This window comes from Lutjanus erythropterus, chromosome 17 (genome assembly GCF_056507025.1).
Source record: "Lutjanus erythropterus isolate fLutEry1 chromosome 17, fLutEry1.hap2, whole genome shotgun sequence".
Classification (NCBI taxonomy): Eukaryota; Metazoa; Chordata; class Actinopteri; order Lutjaniformes; family Lutjanidae; genus Lutjanus; species Lutjanus erythropterus.
The window spans coordinates 13377311-13402054 of NC_139333.1; the positions used below are offsets into that span (position 1 = coordinate 13377311).

The 24744-nt window shown below is 37.6% G+C and overlaps 1 protein-coding gene across 1 annotated transcript; it reads right to left on the bottom strand.

Annotated features, from left to right (window-relative positions):
* Window positions 1–1237: 1237 nt before the first annotated feature.
* On the bottom strand, window positions 1238–24379 carry LOC146311887 (actin-binding LIM protein 1-like). The gene is made up of 20 exons (XM_084740825.1): window positions 24025–24379; window positions 16931–17059; window positions 13464–13647; window positions 13258–13367; window positions 12408–12534; window positions 11404–11497; window positions 10768–10855; window positions 10572–10630; window positions 10292–10348; window positions 8878–8955; window positions 7912–8085; window positions 6665–6694; window positions 6430–6559; window positions 6181–6270; window positions 5152–5199; window positions 4399–4463; window positions 3719–3772; window positions 3250–3321; window positions 2306–2386; window positions 1238–1964 (listed from the first exon to the last, which is right to left on the bottom strand). The coding sequence occupies exons 1-20, from the start codon at window positions 24338–24340 to the stop codon at window positions 1851–1853; spliced, it is 2100 nt and encodes a 699-aa protein (XP_084596951.1). The 5' UTR covers window positions 24341–24379; the 3' UTR covers window positions 1238–1850.
* Between the last annotated feature and the right edge of the window lie 365 nt (window positions 24380–24744).

Here is a 24744-nt window from a genome sequence, read left to right on the forward strand (position 1 = left end):
ACTGTAGCAGTTGAAAGAATCACTAATGTTCTTTGGTTGTCCTCTTGCTTGAGTTCTTCTGTAAAGCAGTACATCTTAAGCTGGGCTGACCTGCCTCTTGATTTTGACAGGAAGGCAGGGAAGTCAGGTAGTAATTAAGATTTCGGCTTCTTTATCTTTGCTGATTCTGACTTGATCTGCGTGCTGGGGAAGTGCACACTGTATAGAGAGAGTAGTAATCATGAAGGTATCTTTGCACAGTATAGAAAACTAAAGTCTTTTCTTTTAAGTTTCATTCTTATTGATGATCTGGACTGTAGGATTCTCCTGGGAGATGCACCAAGAAATGAAATTATGCAGAAAAACAAAAATAAAACTCATCATGCAAACACAGCCTTGTTCATTCCATCAATAAAAAGACATTAATTTACTCAACTTGTAAGAAGTGCAAGATTTTATTTAGGGCGCTTGAGGTGGTGTGCTGTGACAGCAGTGTCAAGGTAATATATACAGTGATGTTCATCACAGCTAAGTCAGGAAAAAAAAACAAAAAACAAACAAAACAAAACAAAAACAAGTGTCAAATAATCTTAATTATTACTTAAACAGTCCAATAATTTCAGTGATTATTCAGTGACATAAAAATACAGCTCTCAAAAACATCTCTTTTCAGTTTTGTGCCTAAACATTTGTGCCTCCAGGAGACAACAAAGCGAGTAACAACTGAGTAACAAAAATATAACAGAATATTGTAGCAACACTGACAAAATGGGTGAAATGCATCCAGTTTTTGAGGGTTTCATTTAATATATTGTACATGTTGGCAACAGGTTATATACACTAAATGAAGCTGGCTTGAAATCCTCCAACCTGTTTTAACATTTTCTTATGATTCATATTTTAACCTAACCTTACACACCCTGTAGTTGCCATGTGCTGATATTTTAAGAATAAATATTTGAAAAAAGTGTTAGTGCTCCTCAAAACTGTTGCCACTTATCATCATTCAAGGTTTTGCACAGCATCCCTAAATGACACTGTAAAAAAAAAAAGAAAAGAAAAGTTGAAAAAACTTTAAAATGTAAAGCAACCAACTTCAAAGCCTTTTTGAGTTTACTCAAAAAAGGACTAATTTGTTGTGTCAACTTAGATCAAGAAATTCACTTAACATGCAATCTTAAGTTTGTCAGATTTAACATTACAATTCAGATCTACTTATGTACTTAAGATAACTTAAATCTACATGAGTATTTTTTGACGAACTGATGATAGCACTTGATTGAACTTCTTAACCTAACTTAACACAACAAATTAGTTATTTAGTTGAATAAATTCAAAAATGCTTTGCAGCTGGTTGCTTTACTTTGAGTTTTCTCAGCATTTCATTTTTACAGTGGCAGGATGAAAAGCCTGGTCTTTACTATAAAAGATGAACATGTTACTTTCTTTATACTCTTAACTTGCTTTTCATGCTAGAAAAAATGGCAACACTACCTGTTGAGCTTATGATGAAAGGACAAAATGTATACAGCCAAATCATTCAATATGAATGTAATCCCAAGGGAGACCAGGCTGACTTAAGAAAAAAAAAAATTATAATAACGACGATCTATTATTGAACCCAAGAATATAGGTAAGTTGAGCTCTTGTGTTCATGTGTTTTGAGGTATTATAAATTTAAACATTATTCGATATAACAGGCTATAGAAACTAACTGGTAAACATAATATCCCCAAAAAGATGCAATTTATCCAGTTTCTAGGCAAAAAATGTCTAATTTTATGTCAAATGCAGAGAAAAAGATAATGGGCCACCAAAAGTTGAAATGTACCGCATATTAACAAAGAGTTAAAAAATGCATTAAGCAGCATTTAGAAGAGATTTGCCTTCCGCTTCATGTCATTACGTTTCCACAGCGGAAGTCTGTCGAATTCTTGAATGTCCATGCCAAAGATTTCAAAGAATGAATCTGGGGATAGGTGACGCTGCAGAGGAGAGCAGGAAAGAATAAAAAAAATAAATAAAGTTACTGTGGAAAAGCTGCACAGTTCATGTTCATGTTCATTGGTGCATGTCTTCCTCTAACATAAAACTCATATTGTAGGTTTGACTCATCAAGGCACACATACATACAAGATCTAATCTTTATTTTGAAAATAAAATGAAAAATATTTGTTGCATGTCAAATTTGTGCCTTTTTGGCAAACATCAGCGTGCAATGCTATGTTTCATTCATTGTCAGTTTTTCTTTTCAGGGCTGCAGTCTGTTCAGTCACATAAAAAAGATGTGTCACATGGTTATAATGCTTTTGTCACATCACTGTACCTCGAGTCTTGTTCTGTCAACATCCTTGGGAAGCTTCACCCGTCCTCTATTAGCAACTGTGAGCATTTCATATGGGTAGACCTTCACATAACAAAAGAGACCGGTAGAGAATGCCTTAGAAATCGATTATCACACATCCTATAGCTAAACACCATACTTTGTACACTTCTGCTGTGAGCTTTTGAGATAAGAGATGGAGTTAGAACATCATGTACCATACAAATATGTATATTGTATAACCACTGCACAGTTATCACAGATAGTTGTAGTGCTTCAGCCTTCAGGAAAAAGGATCCTGTGTTTGTCAATGTTGATGTACACTATTAAAATGTATATTACCTCAGCATCCTAGAGTTACTAAACTACTGTAGCAAGTCTAATCTAAACTCAACAGGGCTGTAGGGGAGACTGGGGACAGTTTCAACACTTTTTGTATTAGAGCTGCAATGATGAATTAATTATTAATTGCCTATTAAATTAATTGTCAACTATTTTGATAACTGATTAATTTAATTAATAAAATTCAGATTCTGGCTTATTAAATGTGAATATTTTCTGGTTTCTTTACTCCTCTCTCACAGTAATTTTTTGGGGGGGACATCATCTGGGTTTTGGGACACACTGATCAACGTTATTCGCCATTTGATGTTTGGAAATAACACTTGGACCAAACAACATCGATTAATCAAGAAAATAAAAGTAAAAAACATGAATAGAAATGAAAATAGTCTTAGTTGCAGCCCTATTTTGCATTTCTGTCAGTCACCCAGAGACCACCACCAAAACTATATATTAAATGAACATCTGTCTGCTAATTACTCACACCATTTAAAGATGATTACAATCATATCCTACTGTAGTATTATTATTAAGTCTTTTCAATGAACACATTTTGGAAGATAATTAAACGGTGGCAAAAACATAAATATACAAATAATACTTGCATTTGGTTCCAACAAATTAGGCATAGACACTCCTCTGTCCATTCGTGCTAATGGATGTTGACCGTCATGGAGCTACAGAATGAAGCAAACACATGCAATGGGAAAATGTCATGGCAGGATTAGTCATTTCAAAGCTAAAAGCAAGTAAAAGCTCTTATTATGTTATGTAATATGTGCAATAAAAGAAGCGATTTGCCAGTCCAGCTCCAGCAGTTGAATGTGCACTTGATAAAACATGCTGACAGAAGATGACCGAAGTCTTTTCAAAATGCAGGAAATCAAACGGGGAAATGAAGCATGACCACGGGGGATTCAAGATCACATAAAGCTCCATTCAGTTCTCGTCACATACCTGTAAGTCTGAGAAGCAGGGGAAAGACAAAGAATGAGAAACACAGTTAATTTTTAAAGAATTATCTATCGAGTTAATATTATGGTGACTTCCCTGAGAGATAATAAAGATACCTACAAACCTACCTCTGTATCTGTCACCGTTGTAATGGGAGAAATCAGCTGACCGTGGCTTAATGAGAAGAAAACACATTAAACATTGATTTTTTTTTCTCTAGTTTTTACAGAATCAATACCTGTAACCCTAGACACAGCATCTCAGATATCTGTGTGGTTCAGCCTAATTAACTGACACTTCCTAATTCCCTACCGTTTTTGGAATCTCATCAATTTTCTCCTTTTCCTTTTCCCTGTGCTTATATGCTATGTGCCAGGCTGGTTTATGTTAAAAAACAGAAAACCACATTTCACCAGCAACATCTTTTAGACATCTTCAAAATTTGGCACCAAGCTTGCTCAACTGTTATTGGAGCACATAGCAAAAAGGGGCGGGACTTAGGATTGGTCAGTTCTATTCATTAAATTGTTGGAAGTTGGACAAGCCTTATATAGAGTTTTGTGTTTCTAGAGCTACCTAATAAAAACACTGCGCATAAAAGTACGTGCCTCTCGTCACTATTGTGCAGAGTGGAAGAGGAGGTGAAATATAAACAATCTGGGAAGCTGGTTGAACTCCATGTTTTTATTAACCTGTATGTATATTTGCACTGAATTCAGCCTGCTGTATCAGAAGAACGTTACTGACAGTAATAGTATTACACAATAAACGCTACGTAAAAAGGCATCGGTTGCTCTTACCGGATTGAGGCCATTGCGACCATATCCAGGCAAAGAGGATGTTTGGGATGTGGAGGAATTTAGATCTGTGTGAAAGTGAAACAGCAGTTAGGTAAACTCACAGTGAGACGACTTTCACTCAGACTCGGCTCTCTGCCAAAATTAGATCAGACTTACTGAGCAACATATACCTCACCGGCTTCTATAATTAGCCTTCTGCTAACTGTTCTGTAAAATGGACTTCTCAGTATTCCTCTATTTTTATATTTTCCATAAAACCATGTTGACCATGATGTCTACTAAACAGCCATTGCTTAGGTTAAGCGAGGTTACCTCACCTACTGATTACCTATAGCTTACAGTAAATACCTTGTATACTGATTTACACTGTAGGGGTACCTTACATGACATGTCCATGTTATGTAAAATTGGAGCCAGTTTTTATATGTATACAGTTATATGACAACAAAAACACCAAGATATATCAATGCCAATATCTCTAGATTGGCTAAAACTGAAACACTATATGAATATATGAATTCATTTTTGCTTATAACTTAGCCTGACTGCTGTGATTATATTTCACAGTATATTTCATATTTTACTGATTATTATTTTACTAATTTTACTTGAAGTCAAATGTTAACTAAACATTCATCAAAAATATACAACTAACATACCAACCAGCTTTGAAAGTTATACTGAGCTGATTCAAGCAGCATCACTATGATCTTTTTAGAGGGTTACTTTAAGAGTGAAAATGTCATATTGTACCTTGCTGTTTATAAATCGGAGGCCTCCTGTACATGTTGAAGCCTTCTGCTGCAGATAGAAAAGAATGAAGCATCAGTTCATTCTGAATTATCACACAACACAACCAAAATAATGCATTGTTAGTAATAAACCAACTTCACATTAAAAAATGCACTTAAATCAGGGGCCATAGAGCACAAATCTTTGTTGTTTTCGTTTTGCTTTTTTTGGACAGATTTTCTTCAGAAAAAAAGGCCAAACAATGTAGGGAATCATATCAAAATTCATTGATAGTAAAATACAGCATGTGTACATATAATTTACTTACTAAAAAGTGCGTTTAGTGTTAAGAACTCTTTAAAGCACAAAGTATAAATGATTTAAGATTCTAATGTTTCAAACTGATTGAAAACTAAATAAAGTTACACGCTGCTCCCTTCTGTATGCAAAAATCAAGGCTGTATAGGTTGTCAGTAATTTGCATTTCCCACCAAAAACACATGCCAGTGACTGATCAAAGCTTGTCACATTTCACACACACACACACAGACACACACACGCACACACACAATAAAACAGGCTTTAAAAAAATCACAGCTATAAATAGACACGACTGTGGAGGAATGTTTGAGTGAAGCTGGGAAGAGGCACAGGAATATTTACTTATTTAATCAATCAAGCCAGGTTTATAAATATCTTCTTTGATATAGATTTACTGAAGGGATTTGAGAACTGGGTGAGTTGACAAGCGAGGGGCAAGAAAAGTAAAAGACTAGTGAAATACAAGAGAGGAAGGAAATAGCTAGCTGGTACAGAGTGTTTTTTTTATGATATGAAAAGAGTGTGTGTGGGGGCGACTGACAGTCTGTCTGAACTTTGACCACTAGATGGCTCAGTGTTTCTAAGAATAACGTGAATCACATCTCTGTGCCATCCTTCTTTCATAATCCAGCTCTGGCCTTTTAACCTCAAACCAGTTTGTTTCTAGTTATGTTCTAGTTAAGACAAGAGAGGAGAAGGGGTGCAGAATGGGGTGGCAGGGGTTCTTACCTTTGGTTTGGGGGAGAAAGTGGTGACATAAAGGGGAGGTGGGGCAGGAGTCATTGTGGCCAGAGAATAAAGAGGGAGAAAGCATCAGCGCTGCTTGTTATTCCGTGAAAGAAGTGGGAGGAGGAGGAGTCGTGGAGGGAGAGGATATAAGGGAAGGTGGTAAAACAGAGAAAAAGTGAGCAGAGCGGGGTTAATATATTTGTGATAAGAAGAGTGAGATCATGTTGTTGTGTTGAGAGTCCTTCTCACCTGGCCGGTGGAAGTGTTGTGGTGATCTGGACAGCGTTGGGGTGTAGCTATGACGATTGTACACCGCGTGAACTCCAAAACAACCGTGGCTTGTAGATTTTGGTATGCGCTTTGTCACTTCAAAGCTCTCCTTGAAAGAAGACAAAAAGCCCGGGTAAAATGCACAACATATTCAAAACAGTTTGTGTCAATGACTGTTAAATATGTATTAATTCAAATGGGGGTAATTATTTACCTCTGTGTTTTCAGATATGTTTCCTGGTGACTAAATAGAAAAGAAGAATAGAAAAGAAAAAAAAAACAGTAAGAAACACAACACACACTGCAGTCACTTCAAGTGAAAACCTTGTGTCTCCAAAGAAAAACAACCTTGATCTTATGCAAACCACTACGCATCTTTTGAAGAGGATGGTGTGAATAATACTTATAAGTCTGCAAGTTTGATTTGAACAATCAAAAATAAATCACAAACTTGGAGTCTGTGAGGTTTTCACATGAAGAGAGACATCAAAGGTAGGAAACATGAGGTAGGATTTGATTATAAACGTACTTTCTTCTAATGAATCTCAGTTAGTTTCAGATTATTAATTGATGATTGTACCATTCATAGCAACTTTTTATCACTTGACTCCACATTAAGTAAACATTATTCTCTGTTGTAATTTACTCTGTAAAAGAGCATCAGCCATATTTTTGGGCTGGGTTGCACCAACACAGATTACTTTTTAAACCGTGTTAAGTCATGGCTTAACTTTATATCATGTTGCACCAAACTTTAAAACTAGCATAAAATGAACAAAGATTTGATTTTTCTTTAAACCTGACTTTTTTTTTTCACTCTAAACCTGCATTAAATTTAATTCTGTTGCTCCAGAACCTTAAACTCTAATTTAAAATCCAAAAATGGCAGCCCTTTTGAGATGGATTGAGCAAATGAATGTTAAGGGACAGACTCAACCTAATTGATATTGTACTGTTCTGTTTTTTTTTTCTATTTTCTAATTATTTTGTCATATTGCCCCATTAATTCAGCCAACAGGTTTTACTCAAATGATTAAAAAAAAATAAAAAACAGAGTTTCTCTGCTGAGCCATCATGAGTAACACTAGGCTAACTAGGCTAACTGACTTTTAGCTAGCTGGCAAACAAAGCTGGACAGCAATTAATGTAATGTTTTGTAAACATTTTTAGCAAACTTTCAAACAATGTATTTTTTGGTTTGTTTTTTAGCTAACTAGCTAACAATGTAATGTTTTGTTAACTTTTTAGCTAACTTGCAAGCTACCGCTTTGTTAAAGAATACAGAGCAACTTACTAGGCCACAACAGCAGTCAAAATGTTTTTTATATTCATTTAGAACAGCCAAACAACAAAACAAGACTTCACTTGGTTTGACTCCTAAATCAAACCAAGACAAAAACACTGAAACAATGACACACAAACATGTCACTGGATATAACTTGGAGCGTTGAATGGAGTTACCTCTGCAGGGCTTTGCCTGTCCTGTCTGTTGCCTTTGTTGTCCAAAGTAGAGGAGTTGCTGTCGTTCACAGACTTATAAGATATCATATCAGGATGCTCTATATCATATATAGCCTTGACTCTGGGAATTGCTGCTAAGTCTCGGTAATCAATGATCTCATTATCTACTTTTGCCTGGGACCAGGACAGGGAGGAGAGAAGGGAGGATGCGGATGAGGAGGAGGAGGACACAGAGGGTGAAAGACAGAAGGAGCAGACAGTAAGGCTTAGGTCAGAGGTCAAAGGTTGTGTATTACATCACTGCATGGAGGAATGAAAGTTTAATCCCACAACACCACGATAGTCAGACTTTGGCACATGGAGTGCACAGATTAACATCATAATCTGTGGCCTGTTTCTTTTTCACTACATCATTTCTCCTGCTCTACAGTATAAAAAAAAGTAATTGGCTCATATTTTGAGGTGTTTTGATGGGGTTAAAGTTTATTCCACATAATCAACAGGGTATGGATCATAAAAGGACAAAGAAAGCACCAGGTTGTTTTCATGATCAAATGCCAATGCATTCAAATTGATCAGCCAAATAAATCTAAAATCCCGTTCAATATGTGGTTGATTTTTATCAGTGTTAATGATTCAACTGAGAAAATTTGCAATCTTCTTATCATTCAACCACAATTGAAATGCCATTTTCACTCACAAACAAAATGAAACTAGTTCCGATCAGTCAAGGTAAAGTAAAAAAAAAAAAAAAAAAAAAGTTTGTATAAATGTTTACTTTTTTTTTTACATTTTCATAATAAAAACCTTAATATGTATTTACTGTCAAAAAGAAACATCTTGCAAGAGAGACACTTTGTCCATGCGACTCCCCTGTGTAAATAAAGGATAAATTAAATGTAAATCAACCCACGGCGAATTGTGCACCATGGAAGACGTTAAGCATACGTTGTCACCAGAACTTACACAGATAGTTCGACTGGGACTCCCTGGAGTGCATGATCCCGGCCTGGAACAGGAGCTTTCAGATGAGGATCTATTAGGCTAAAGAGGAAGTAAAAACATCTGTGTTAGTTTCACTCATAGGACACTGAGGAACTTCAGTTTCTGCTTCAGCTCAATTGTCAGTAGACAGCCTCTACTGTCATATACACACACATTTGGTCCTCACGTCTGGTCTTGTTATGTGGGTAAAAGCAATAACTACTTATCATAATGCAGCAGTGTACAACCTGGCATCATGCAGTTTGAGTGCTTTGTTTCATATTGCAATTGGCTCAAGATCTCTACCTCTATCTTTACTTTTTTAATATCAGCCAGACTTTTATTTTGCACAGCGCTCACATCGAGCTGTATCAATACTTATTGGTTAAAGAACAGGTTAACTTGTGCAGCTACTAGTGGCACCAAACATGCAGCATGGTCCACGTTGAAATGCCATATGCTACGGCTAATTTATTTTTAAAGGACCAGTGTGTGGGATTTAGTGGATAGTGGTGAAGTTGCAGATTGCAACCAACTGAATACCACCCGCCTCCCCCTCCAAGCATGTAGGAGAACCTACTGTGGCCATAAAAAATGCAAAAGGGTGTATCTAGAGCCGGTGTCTGGTTTGTCTGTGGGCTACAGTAGAAACATGGCAGTGCAATATGGTGGACTTCAAAGAGGAAAAAACTGATAAATGGCTCATTACAAAGTAATAAAAACACGCACTGATAATATACTATTAATTATATAAATGTATTATATATTATAATAATAATAATCTGATTCTGATAAATGATGAAATATGCATCCCATGCTTTCCAAATCTTTAAATTTCTCTTCCTTCTCCTTCCTGTTCTCCTGTAGTTTTGATTCCCCCATGGTTTTACAGGAACAAATAAAAAGCTTTAAATTGGTGGGGTTATTTTAAAGATCATACAGCCGCAGAGGGGCAGAATCACTTGTTGTTCAGCACAGAAAAAGGTTCCTCTGTTGTGTTGAGCAAGGTTGCTGCTTGCTGCAGAATTGATGTGATGCAGCGTTTTGCAGCGTCGCCATCTCCTGTGTGCCCCAGGCGTCATTTTCAGGTGATTATACACACTGGTCTTTTAAAAGCGTTACTATAAAATGTAGTGATTATTGCATATAATACATGTTGTACAGGTGCTCTACAAAGTAAAAGCTTCTCTTCACTATTATCAATGCAAAAATCATAAGAAGGAATCTTATTCTATGTATGAAAAGTGATCTTCTTTTTGCCTACTTGAATTAGCACACAGTAATTGGCCGGCCTGGCGAGCAAAGTGAAACAAGCGTGTGCGGTTAATCTCAAGACGTGAGATTACAGCACGATCACTCTAGAGAAAGCCACCAGTGCACATGACACAGTATTAACCTTCAGTTCATGTGGGGGGAAAAAGAAATCGAGACAGGGTGTTTTTGGTCTGCTGACCTGCAGGAAGAGAACGTGTAATGAAATGATGAAAATGTAGGACAGCAACTTACACAGATATCACACTCACACCCCCATTTTAACAGTGATCACATCAGCTGGATGTCCACATCTTATTTTGAGAAGTTATACATATGGTATTGTGTCATGTTTTGACACACATTTTTGTCTGCATGTTCCAGAATATTGCTTCTAACACACATGGCACACATGGAGATCTTACCCTGTAACTGTCATCAGCTCTGCTGCTGTCTCTGCAGTCTGGGTGCCAAACTGTTGATCCTGTGAACACAGGGACAGTTATACTGCAGGTATCATGGTGAAAAGACTCACAAATGCACAGTTTACACAGTGAACAGCAACCAGCACTGAACATTTATATCCACGGTATATCCATATAGTTATTTTCTCAAACTGACCTTGCACATACATTTCTTCACCTTCTTTGAACATTTTATCACATCGGCTGCATGTTGCACAGGTGGGGTGATAATGTTTGTCTCCTGCCTACAGCAGATAATGAGAAAGGCAAAAGCATCACAATTAGGCCTTGATCCCCTGAAGATATGATTCAATATACAAAAATAATCAGATTATATCTAATAATAATTTTTGTCGGTAGGTTATTCTACATTTTTCTCCTACATTTAATCTACAAAACATGAAAATGTGTGGACTGGCATCATTTTGCATAGTGAAGCTCAAACATCCAAGTTAATGACATAAGAGAAATAATAAGAAGACACATTTTTGACTGAAGAGACGCTCAAACAAATGCATTCACTCAAGATAAGTTGTCAAAATAAAAAAATGATAAATTACTCACATTATAAATAGGTTCATTCATTTAAATAAAGGTAAGGAGGTAAGAAGTGAGAAATGTAGTAAAAAAAAAAAAAAAAAGGCCTATGATGAAATTGAGATGTCAGCAATTTTAATTTCAACAGCACTTTACTGTGGATGAAAAATTACTACTGTGAAGAGGCATGTAACAAAATGTATTTTGATAAGCAAATCAGGAGCATTACTCTTCACTGAAAGTAAACAATTCTCACCTCTAGGACTTTTCCAGTTATAAACTTCTGACATGCTTCACATTGTACCCCAAACTGAATCTGGTAGTCCCTCTCACAATAGGGAACGCCATCCCTGAAAGATAAGACATTTAATATTAGAAACGCATATTCTTATATGTGTACTTGTACTCAGTTCTTACTTGCACAATGCAGTATGACTGTTTTACGAGCCGTGTGTCTGTTTACTTCCTGTCAGTGATACAGTAACGTTACCTTTGCCCTCAAACTTAAGTTAGTTTCTTCGTCTGTCACAGTTAGGTTGCTACATATTTTTAATATTATTAAAGTTTGTTTTGCATACAGTGTTTTGGAGTATTTTGATAATCACCTCTGTATCTTAGGAAACTACTAGCAAACATAGCTAGCTAGTTAGCGTGTCATCTTCATTTAAACCTGACTCAAACAAAGTAAAACACACCAAAAACTCTCTTTCTCTCTTTCCACTCTGTCAACAATGACTTCTGTTGAAATAAAACCTTACGTTTCCATGCTTGATGTGAAACTCTTGTGGCTGTACACGCCAATTCTCCCTGCTGCTTGATATCCAACCCCCCTCTCGCTCCGCTCCAGATATTTGGGTGAATTAAGAGTTTTTGACCAGAATTTTGACCAGACCAGAGTTGGGGATTGATAGAACAGTGGAAAGACGAGTCAAGACATTTTTGGCTACACTAGCTAGCTAACATTGCTTACAGTTATCTGAGACTCTGCAGTCATTATCAAAATGCTCAAAAACATTACAGTATGAATGGTAGATACTATTAAAATATGTACCAAGTTAATTATGAAGTGACTAACTTAAGGATGAAAAATCACCAGGGTTTGTAGGCAAAGCTAATGTTACTGCAGCATTGGCAGGAAATAAACTGACATGCAGCTCGTAACATGAACGTGCGTCACACTACACTGTACAAGTAGAACTGAAAGGAAGTACAGAAAGAACTGTGAATAGGAGAAGGTGTAATTTACAGATTTGTATTTACTTGCTGATATATTCTCCGCTCAGCACTTTCCCGCAGGCTTTACACTTGAAGCAGCCGAGGTGCCACTGGCCACCCAGGGCCAACAGAGCCTGGCCGTTCTTGATGTCTCTATTACAACCAGAGCAGCCTGGAAACACACACATACATTTTCACTGAACATTTGTACATTTTGGGTTGTGATACCTCTGTTCTTCTTGATTGTTTCTGAACATAAACTAACCACTAAAAGTGAAAGTCCTCATCTGACATAACAGAACTGTTTGAGTAGCTGTGCTGTTTCCTGAAGATTTTCTGTTCAGTCCTGCAGAAAGATCCTCTTAATCCAGAGGCTTTGTGAGTCTGGATCCTCGATTGAGCCCTCTTCTATCTATAGTTGTGAGGTGGATGAGGTCATGTTGAGGTGGAGGGTTGAGTTCTGCTTTCTCTCTCAGTCCGTACTGAGTCATTGACCTGGCAGGAACCCAGCAGGATGACTGAATTTTCAAGGTAACATGGATTTAGTGTTGTCAGAAAGATATCCAGTGCACCAGGAGGGGGTTAGACTGGAATTAGGGACACTGTTTAGCCTGCATTTAGTGTCCTTATCCCCTTAAATACATATAATATATATAATTAGATGTGTCATCTGCATAAAAGTGCAAAGATTTTATGTATCTATACTGAAGGAGGCTGACAGATGTGGCACTGACCTTGAGAACAGGATGAACTAAAAATACATGCTGGCACAGGAGCCACAGCTGGCCAGCGTTCAGTGCTTAATCCACTGTCTGATTATGCCTGCAGGGGATCATATTTTTGATATGAACTCTGGATCAAATGTCCTTGCTCAGAGAGTAAATTCTGCACTTACTACTGGGATAGCTGACGTTGTTAGGAGTAGGAGACACAGGTCGAATACAGCGCTGACAGAGGCAGTCTTTTCCACTGAAGGTGACACAGTCGCCAGCGGGAAAGGCCTGTCTGAGAAACACAGAAAGGCACAGGGGTATGCTAGACAAATTCTTCAAAAATAATTCACACTTTGCTTCCAGAGATGTTTGCATAACTGAAACTTACTTGCAAACGGTGCACACAAAGCAGGCTGGATGGTAGGTCTTCCCCAGGACTGTGACCACTTCACCCTCCACAAACTCCCCACAGTTGTTGCAGAGCGTGCCGTGAAGCCTCTGGAAGTCCAGCGGGCAGAGGTAGTCACCGCTCTTCATGAAGAAGCCACTCTGAGCCAAGTCACAGCCACACACTGCACACACACATGCGGGGAGAAAGAGATAACAATGTCCGACTACAACAGAAAACAACAATATCACATCACCACAGTTCTATAGAGCTTTTTAGATTAATTTAGCTATTGACGGTATATCAAGTAGCAAACATAGCCACCATGACGTCGCCCACTAGTTTGTAGACCATCGTTTTGAAGCCTTAAGTCTGGCATTACGAGGGTAGCCATCTTGGTTTTGTGGAACCAGCAATGACCAAATTTGGACGATCCAGGTTGCTAAACCTCTATCCTGATTGAGGTCATCATCATAGCAACTTGTCAGTCACAAGGCAACCCCACCCAAAATCCCTAAATACCCTGCGTTATCATCTATTTTACTCTAAATTTAAAAAAAAAACTGTAATTAAGAAGACTTGAAACTAGTGATTGAGACCATAAACATATTAGGTAACAGTTTACCCAGGTAATAAATTAAATGACACTTAGAGTAATTTTCTCATAAGCTCACGTGCAATCTGACTTCATTTTGCAACCAGTGCTGGACATTAGAAAGAATGCAGGTTTAAGGCACTTTTGCGTCGGCTTCACTTTTCAGAACCCGCTACTCTGCTACTGTATATACAGTCTGTGTGTATTGTTTTGGTGTTCTGGCCCACGAATGCATTTTTCAACCAAATTTTCAGTTGCAGCAGGCAACTGTTTTTATTAAAACAGCTCTGATAGTTCCACTCTATGATATGCCCAGCAGACAAAGTTAGTGGCTGGCTGGAGAGGTGAAGAGTTGTTAAATGCTCTATAACATTTAGCAGCTCTATAAATGTGAAAGTCTGTCCCTGACTGACTGAGTGAGTTTACCCATTGTTTGGCCAAGTGTTTCTTTATTTGCCAGTGCTATTTCAAAATGGATAGGTGCCAAAATTCCTCAATTATGCATCTCCAGGAGCACATTGACATACATGGTCCAGCCATGTACTAGATTTTCATTAGGTTTTGTTTTTGCAGAGTTGATGGAGACTAGTCCACATTTGTTTGTCATAACTTTATAAGAGGATAACATGTGTTTTCAGATTGTTCCTGAAGACAAAGATCTCAATTAATGCAGCTTTAACAAAACAAAGACAGTGAAAATCTGTTCACATCAATCTGTTAACACCATACTGCACTACGTTCTTCATGCAAAACAAGGAACAAGGTATCAGACAGCTGTTTCCCTGCCTCATTCAATATTTCTGCTCTCATGTCTACGTTTGTAAGGAGGGTTGAGACAAGGTATTTGTAACGTCTTACTATATTCATACATTTAATTTTTTATTTATTTGGATGAATTTACAGTTCAAATATTCACAGTTTTTCATGGTGTCATCATAGTTGTAAGTTAAAAGCAACTACGTCATCCATCAAAGGGATGACATTTGCTATTTGGGCTGTCTGACCTTATGAGTCTGCCAGGGTTTCTAAGTGTTTATGTGTTCGCATGCATCTGTGTGTGTGTGTGTGTGTGTGTGTGTGTGTGTGTGTGTGTGTGTGTGTGTGTGTGTGTGTGTGTGTGTGTGTGTGTTTGCTGATCAGCCCAGTGACAAGTTACTGACAGGGAGGCAGTGTTTCGTCTCAGCTTGTTTGGAGTCATTTGATACATCCTGCCACAGTCCTGTCGCAACACAATGCACTGAGAAGTCAAGGACAGATTTATGCTGCTCTATTCCTGTCCGACTGAGACTCACTCACAATATACATGGGTTTTATTTTTAAAAACACTATTTCAAGTCTGAATGAAACCCGCACATTCCTCTGATCCCAGAGATTGTTTCAAGGAAATAACTTCAACGAAAACAAGATGAATCTTTATTCATCTACTGATGTTCATGAGTGCCTCAGATTCTTATATTGTTATCACTGTCATTACAATTATTATTCCCCTTTTTATTATAACATAAAGTTAAATCTACTTAGATAAATGTTTATCCCCACAGTCAACAAGCATTTCCTAATGCCCCTGATGGCTTATTTTAATTCAAATTTATTCACATTCAAATTTCAAAGTGTCCACAGATCCCTTCAATCTGCACGTCTTCCCACTGTTAAAATACTGCAGGCTTCTCTGCTCTGAGAGTCTCTTTGTTTTCTCTGAGCTGTAAACACCATCACAATGTGATGAAAGGCCAACAACACGAGAAGCTTGTCAGTTTCGATTAGTGAGGACAATAGCTCGCAGAGGAAATATGTTTTCCACGAAACAGAGTAATGCAGCTGAATGACTGACAGCCCAGGAGGTTCTCACAACAGCCCATTGTAGATGTAGAATAACCAGCAGGACTGATAACCAATGAATGGCCAACAGATTCTGCTCAACTAACCTTCTGAAAATAAGTTTCTTAATACAACCTAAAGCAGTCAACTTGCGCCCCATGGGCCAAATCTGGCAGCCAACAGGATGCCAGGTGGCCCCAGTTTCTAGTTCATAATGAAAATAAGATGACGCAATGTTTTTGCCAGGAAGGAGGGACAGATATGCCAGTTTTGTATGATGGGATAAATTAGGCTGTTATTAAGGGAGAAGATTGATGTTTGTGTAAAAGCCAAAGTTCAGCAGAATCAGATGGTGAACTCTGCAGGGGAGAACAACTATTAGCTCAAGAAAAGCAGAAGATACATAGACATGTGGATTCCATAAACGTGTATTTCATACTAAAAGAGCATAAATATGCTAATTATTCTGTCCCTAGTAGCAGTAGTTTGACTTGCGGTTATTAATCATTTCAACACTTCAGCGACTGCAAGACGGAAGAGCTTCCATCTGTCAAAATCCCTGTCCCAAGTTTATGTAGTTAATTAGTTAGGTTAATAAGTCATACCTCAATTGAGTTATGGGACATTTAATTTTTTATTAATTTTATCTGACAAATAACACATTACTAATACTTGTTTGTTAACTGGCCCCTGGTCATTTTGCAAAAGTGGCCCCAGCGCAAAGCAAGTTGAACATCCCTGACCTAATGGGTGTGTTAAATTGGTAATACATGTATTAAATTAACTGAGTCAACACTGGAAAATACTCTGGAAATAACACAGTTTAAATTCCTAATGTAAAGTCAAGACAGCATTTATCTTTATGAAACATGATGAATTCTGTCCATTGGATTGCTCCCAAGTCTCCCAAATGTCCAAACTTAGACGCATACAGGGAGTCCACCACCACTGAGTTTTCCGCATAAAGCATTGAGTCTATTCTGACGGGTGTGATCGCAGGACGCTCCACAAGTGCACCTGTGTCAGTTCACATGGACGTATTGATGGTGCTCACCCTTGCATGTAAAGCACTTTATGTGGAAGTGGTTGGCTTGGACTCGCAGCACCTCTCCCTTGCACGGGCCCCCACATCTGAAGCACTGGATGATCCGCTTCCCCGCTGGAGAACTTGGAGTATGTAGCACTGTAGGAAAGAGAGGATTAAATGAATTGGCTAAGTCTTGACAGATTCATATAAATGTCACTTTACAGTGCCCAACCAAAAAAAGCCACTGGGCCTTATGCCTCCTATATTCACAATTTGTATACCTCTTTCAGATTTTCTTTTAAAACATTTCTACTCTCAGCCAGCAAGCATATAATAATAATCATGCTTACATGCTGCTGTTTAGCAGCTATAATACATCAGACCAGCAGTACATCATCCAGCCTGAGTCGACAAAGTCTGGGGGTAAACTTATATAATGAGAGAGATAGAAAAATGCCGAAAAGCTCCTGTAAAACAAATAAGCACACAAATCAATCACAGTCTCCAATTTCCTGTTGTTTCTGGACAGGAAAGAATCCTATATTGAGAGCAGTAAGAATGTATGACCTCCAGAGAGCGGTAATTGTTACTACTGATAGAGAGCTAACATTAGCGTAGGGCTGATCAGTTCAGTCGTAATGTTACAGTTTAGTAGCATCAGACTGTCATTGCTAAATAAATCTCAACCTAGATTAGATCGACAGTTTTCTATTGACAGGTTTTGCTATTTAAAGGCAACATTAAGCTTAAGGATACCCAGTAATTCAATGTTAGCAGTGTCTGGTTACTGTGTGTGCTCAGTGATCCAAGTGGAAAGTAGAGGACTGAAGGAGCTGATTGATTAACCTTAATTAATTAAGATATTGCTAAGGCTTAGATTCAGGCAAGGTCACAGAATAATTCTAAGACATGTTTATAAAGCAAAGGTTCGTTTATCTTGACATTAATTCACACAAACTTAGCTGAATGTGTTAGCATGCTGACATTTGTTATTTTCTAGGAATAAGCAGAAAGCGTAAAGCTGAGGCTGATGGGAAAGTCAGTAGATCTGCAGGTATTTGGTCAAAAAGGCATTGCACTAAACTAAACATATGACTGACAATATGAAAAGTGAAGAGGTCACCAAAGTTGTTATGTTACATCCCTCTGTACCAAATCTTACAGCAATCCATCCAACAGTTGTTGAGACAGAAACTCAACATTTATTGATAGAGCATGCTAATCATTTAAAATTGTACATGTTTTTTATCTAACAAATAGTCTATTCTGCTGCAATATTTGTTGGGATGTAACCAGTGCAGGAAAAAAAACAGTTTACTCTCTTGTTTGCTGCACACACCTGTATTAATGGGGCAGGTTAGCAGCAATCTGACAGTGCCGTAAATTACATTTATATAACAACAATAACAAAAAAGTATTTAATCTCTAACAACACTAATCCGATGAATCACTTTGTTCAAATTGAGGATTTTTTATTTTTTTTAGGGTGATGGTGTCATAAAATATGATTACAGACATTCAAAAACCTCAACAGAAGATTTAAATGTATAAAAAAAAGACCTTCGGTACAGCCCTAATCATTTTCTGGCTGAGCTGTTCATTACAAAACATCAGTCCCTCAGAATTGTCCTGTCAGTGCTTACATAACTGAACATAATGTATAGACACGCTTTGCTTCAGCAGAGAAACAAACAGTCGTAGTAATCTGCAGAGCGCCTCACAAAGACAGACGAGAGCTCATGAAGAAGTCTGTCTGCTGTACTCTACTGTACCGTGTAACCCCGTCTGATACCGAAGCAAGAAACTCAACCTCATTCCTTCTCCTTCTGTCTCTTTCATGTTCATGTGGCAGCAGGAGCAGTGGATGCCTGTACAATCTAATCACAGCCCACTTGAAAGGTCTTGAATGTGATTAGCAGAGGAGAGAGGGGAAAGAATGTGGCACGTTGAGAGCTCTTCTACTCCCAGTTTGTGGACACACCGCATAAAAATAGATAAACAGACACACGAGCTTCATCTTTTCTGTTTTAAAATACAGCTGGCCACAGCAAAATCATAACAAATGAGCTTATTAAGCAAATAACAGCTGAACTGGAAATATACCTCAGATAATCGCAGCTGCACTAACATCAATGTCTAAATTTATCAGACCGAACGGGAAGATTTCCACACTCTTGCAGCTGGAAGTGGAAATGTTTTTCTTAACTGTTACGACTAGCCGACTCGGCCTCGTGAATACTGAGAAAACTGAGTAAAGCGCCACTGGTATGTGGCCCCGACTCTTGCCTCACGACGGGAGTGATTTGTCACCATGGTAACAAGTATGTAGTAACAAACGAGATTAAGAGACCAGGCCTCTCAAAGGTGAATATAAAGTTCACTGAAACTGATTGTGCAGTTTTGAAGACATGAGTCAAGCCAGTGTGTTGGTTAAAAGCTCCCACTCTAGGCCAGCTGCTGTAATTCAGACTGTTAGTGATAAAAAAAAAACTTTTCATCTTGTATGATAATAGTAATCCAGAATCTGTCACACTTTATTCTACAGTACACTAATATGATGTAACAAGCCATACTTCGGATCAAATTAGACAAAAACTACAAATATACTATTTCTTGGACAATATTAGACCCTTTTTTAGACCCTTAATTAGACTTTATTGGAGGGTAATTAGTGACACATTACAACAGAACTGTACTGTAAACTAAAGTGAAATCACACATATTAAAAACAATGTCTGAGCCAGATCTACCAAGGTAAAAAATGATAGAGGCAGAGGAATGTTTTATCTATGACTAATAAAGAAATTACTGTTTTTAGTTTCCGTAAAGTACAGCTTATTACATCAGTTACATATTATTTAGTGTACTGTAAGATAAAATGTCACCATAAAGTCTAATGAGTAAGGATTCTAATAAATACAGCTTTTGAATAGACTTTGGTTTTTGCAAGCAACAATACAAATTTTACTGTAACTTTTCATCAAAGCAAAGAAAAAGCAGTTTTCTCATAGAGACTCATAGAGAAAAACTTTAATTTCAGTCATCTATTGCTTATTATTTCTGCCAGCACATGAACAGTAGAAGGACATTGTGTGATTGTAATTCCTTAAAAAAAGAAAATACGTGTTGTTTCTGCCAAACTTAACAAAATCCCAGTGGGAGTGTAACCCGTCCTTTTGGTCGTGGTAGTCCAGCAATGACTGAAAACCCAGCCAAACTGGCCTTTGTCCTAGAACGTCTCAGATATTTGTTAATGACAGAGTTATGATGCCAACACAAATACATGCAGGCCATTTGTCATGGGGGCATTCACAGAACTACAGCTACAGCTAAGAATCGTGTGAATGTTCTGTTGTAAATTGATGGAGGAAAGGTTATAGTACATATTTCTTTGTGTATATACAGAAATACAATATGCAGTGTATTACAGCAGCCTGTATGGTATTATCCTGTCTATAATGCTGTTTGTCTTCTTTTATTTTTTTTTTGCTTTTGTGTAAATAGCAAAACTGGTGCATAGAAATATTTGAGGAGTCCAAAATGTCGTCCACTCTTTCTTGATCTCTCCCAGAATGTGAAGCTGATATGGTGTCAAGTATTAGCGAATGGTAGATTTAGAAAGACGGCAAATGGAAGGAAACCTGACACGGGCGGCTAATCACACAACCCACTATCTCCAGCTACGAAAATCTGCATCTGTCTGTGTGTGTGTGTGTGTGTGTGTGTGTGTGTGTGTGTGTCTGTGTGTGTCTGTGTGTGTAAGGAGTGAGGGAGTATCTATATTAAGTATCCAGTATTTTTTTTAAGTAGAAGTACAACTGACTCTATTTTTATGCAAGTACAAAGTATTGGAATGTAATGTATGCTTAAAGGAATAGATCAACCAAAATTAAAAAAAAAGTTCTATTTATCCATCTAGATTGTTTTGGTGTAACTTGCTGAGTTTTGCGGATTTTGGCCATAGAGATATTTGATTTCACTTGAATATAGTGGGAGTAAATGGCACTCAGCTTGGGGTGCTCACAGTACAAAAACTCCCAAAAATGATTTAAAAAAAACTCAACAGCAATGTCTCTTTCCAGAAATCAGGATTCAGTTACTCAGATAATCCACAGACCTTGCTATTAGCAGTGAGAGAAACGGGGTATTTTTATGTGCTCTGGGCACAACAAACCACAAAATCCGCAAAACTCAGCAACTGATTAACAATTTAGATAGATAAACAGCACTGCAGGCCAGAATAATATGTATGATTTGGGAGTGAACTGTCCCTTTACTATATTATAGACTATAATTTAAACTATCCAATATAGTACTGTGTATTTGGTCACGCTCTATGTGTTAACAGTCCTTTTTAGAATAACACTGGTGTTATACTTGCACAAGATGATGTCATTTTTACTAATATAATGATAAATAAAGAGCTTAGGTCATTGTCAAGCAGCTGTCGTGGTGAAGAAGAGGATGTGAAGGAGTGAGTTTTCAGATTTAGAGCTTTAAGCGCCCCTGAATGTTTTTCTGGTACAAAGATTGGAGGTCATGTACCTGCAGGAACACCAGGTGTGGAATATAGTGAGTATACAGAGAATCAAGAAACATAGTTGAATATCAGTGTAATTACGTGTAAATACAGAGTAATGAGTGTAAATGCTCAAATAAATTACATCTTTATTACTTAAGTAATTTCATGAATTTCTTGAGGACATCACACAATAGTATCAGAATGTCAAATGCTTTGAACTCACTTCACTTTCCAGTAGTTTAGTATAAATGAGTGACTGTATTTTTCCCACAACTTTACTCTGACTAATAGTCACGGCAGCAGTTTACTCACAATAGACTAACTCTGTTCCCGGCAGCAAAATTGAATAATCAGGGTGAAGTCCTGCTTTATTCAGAGGTATTGCTAAAATCACATGCTAGTATTACCTAACCATGATGCTCAATGATTAGCTGTAACAGCTGTGCTCGCACTTTTCCCCACTTGGCAAACCACACTTTTTATCTACAAATTCACTTTCTAGACTTGGCAGCGGTTTGAGAATGTTTGCCAGGAAAGAATTCTACAAATATAGCAGAAATTAATGTGATGTTGTTTTCAGAATTCACATACCAGAGTAATTTCAAAGTCAAACAAGGTGCACCAAATTACAAATTACATGTAGTTTAAACAAGATTAAAACAATGTGTAACACAACAATATTACAATACTACTTTCAGGAGCAGCTAAGACAAAGTGATAAGCAATATTTGTTTGGATGTTTAAAAGAATCAAATGCCAAAAAGACTGCAAGCACAAACACAAAAGGTCACTTAAAGTATACAAATGTATGAAGTAATAGATTTAGCACAACAGCATTACACAGTGATACGGTTCATTTTCTTGGTCAAAAATGAAACCATGGATGAAGCTCAGACATTTTCTGACTTAATACCAAGTTGCTAATAAATCAAAAGTACGTAAAGCCAAATATAAAACAAAATAAACAACCAGACACATTTCACACAGACAGTCTTAAAAATATCTACCTTTCTCTTTCATGACAGTTGATTTCTCTGCACTCCGTCTGTGGGAGCGCTCAGTGCAGCGGATCAGAGAGAGGAGAAGGACTAACTGGACTGCGAGTCCACGGGAAAAGGGGGTGGTCCAAAAATCACAGAGGGCAGGAGTGTGTGAGCATGTCTGTGTGTATGTGTATATTCTCAAAGAGGACAGGCGGAGTGGTAATAACAACTCACCCCTGCTGAACAGGAGAGTGTTTGAATCAGGCCGGACAGGCATCACTGACATGTGTTTTTTCCCAGGCATGTGATGCTGATATCATGCTTGTGTGTCTTATATAGAAATTGTTTAAACTTACTTGTCAAGTTTCATCACTTTTTAATTCTGTCACATATTATGATGACATTCACCTACAATAACTTGCTTATTGATGATGCATTCAAAAATATGAAGCGTCTATTTGCACCCGGGTGAAAAGAGTCATGTGGTTACAAGCAACATGGCTATTTACACCTCTGGTTTAACTATAAAGAGTTTAACTATGAAGTTTGAATCCTGTGTGAAACTAGAAATCAGTGTTGCCTTTTAATGTTTAGACTTAGTTGACTTTTTCAGTTTTCAGTCGCAGTTTGGTTAGGTTTAGGCAACAAAACTACTCAATTAGGTTAAGGAAATGATTATTTACATTCTGGGTGCAAATAGCATTGTTGGCTGTTGACATCAGGTTGCTGGTGAACTAGCAGACTGAGTGTTTTGTATCTTTATCCACATGAGCTTTATAGTCTGCATGTCAATAATAAGTTGTTAGTAAGCCTTGAGCTCATTAAACCTTATAAATGAGGCACAATATTGACCAAGAGTCTGACTAAAAGTGCTTGTTAACTGTAAAAAAGGAAAGAAATTCTGTGTCACGTCTGTCAAATAAATTCTGAACTTTGATTTAACAGAAGCAAATTATATTTTGGATGCAAATGCAAAGTATTTTGGTGACAGGAGAGTCAAAGATTACTCCTTTCAGGGCACCAATAATATCCATGTTGCAGTCTGACTGAGCAAAAACCTTTAACATTTACTTGAGCTCAGAAGTGTAGAACTATGATCATTAGGTCTGCAACAAACTAATTATTTTCATTAGCAAATAATATGCAATTTACTTTTTATGAGTAATCTATTTACTAATTGTCTACAAACTGGGACTGGCAAATGTTTGACATCTTTGCTTGCAAAACGACTGAAATTACTGAGAAATAATATGGTACTATATCAGACTATATTATGGTGCTATATTAGGCTTTGCCTAATGGCATAGATTTCTTGTTACACCATAAAATTATTTTCAATAAAAATAAAGCAGAGTCTTCACCTTTTCTTACTGAAATACGAGATGATTAAGATGATACATGATTTTACAGGTTGTCTCTTTGTAATATACAAGAAAAAGCTCACAATGAATATATTAAATACATGTTGAATCTAATCATTCAGGCTTTTCGCTGTTGGAAATCTTTGAAAATATGCTACACGTACAAAACACTTCATGGCTAAATTCTACTGTAGAAAAATAATAACTTATGAGCCAAAATACATCACCCACAAAAGGAGGAAAACTGTTCATTACCTGACATCTCTGCAGGTATACTGGCCAGCTTTTCACACAAGATGTAGTCGTTGGGGTTGAGGAACGGCAGCTGCTCCATCATGCACTGTTTGGGAATAAGGTAGAGGACTTCTGCAATCTCACCGTCCTCAATAATTGACATGCGTCTGACAGAGTTCTTCCTCTTGACCCGGTCCAGGACGACCATCTCGTTGCTGTGAGTGGTGCCACAGATCCTGCCCAGGCTGCTGAGGTTCAGGAGGCTTGACATGCTCATGCTGTCGAGGTTTTCGGCCAGACAATTCAGGCTGCAGACTGAGCCCAAGTGAGAAACCATAAAGCAAACCTCAAGATGTTAAAGCCCTCTGTCGAAAGTCAGGTATTAAGTTGCTCTCTAAGACTCTCGGTCTGACTCAGTGTGTGTGTGTGTGTGTGTGTGTGTGTGTGTGTGTGTGTGTGTGTGTGTGTGTGTGAGAGAGAGTTGTCAATCAGGCAGTCAAAGACTAACTCCTACCACACGCCCTGTAAGAAGATTAAGTAAGGTATATTTTTAGGGTTTATCTTCATGGTAAACAGAGGATCTTAGCTCAAGGAAGTCTGCACTCTTAGAAATAAGGGCTCTATTTTGAAAGTAAGGGCACGTCAAGGGTTCTTTGAAAGGCTAAGGGTTCCATTGAGAACTCTTTTTATCCAAAGAACCCTTTTTTTAGATGAAATAGTTCTTCAAGGACTTCAACAATC

What these genes read in the sequence shown, in the direction of transcription:
- LOC146311887 (XM_084740825.1), bottom strand. Translation starts at nt 24,340, where the DNA reads ATGGTTTCTCACTTGGGCTCAGTCTGCAGCCTGAATTGTCTGGCCGAA. An exon ending in TTTGTGTGCACCGTTTGCAA is followed by an intron (nt 13,368 to 13,463) that starts GTAAGTTTCAGT and finishes TGTGTTTCTCAG; the next exon opens with ACAGGCCTTTCCCGCTGGCG. An exon ending in TGAAGAAATGTATGTGCAAG is followed by an intron (nt 10,631 to 10,767) that starts GTCAGTTTGAGA and finishes CTGTGTTCACAG; the next exon opens with GATCAACAGTTTGGCACCCA.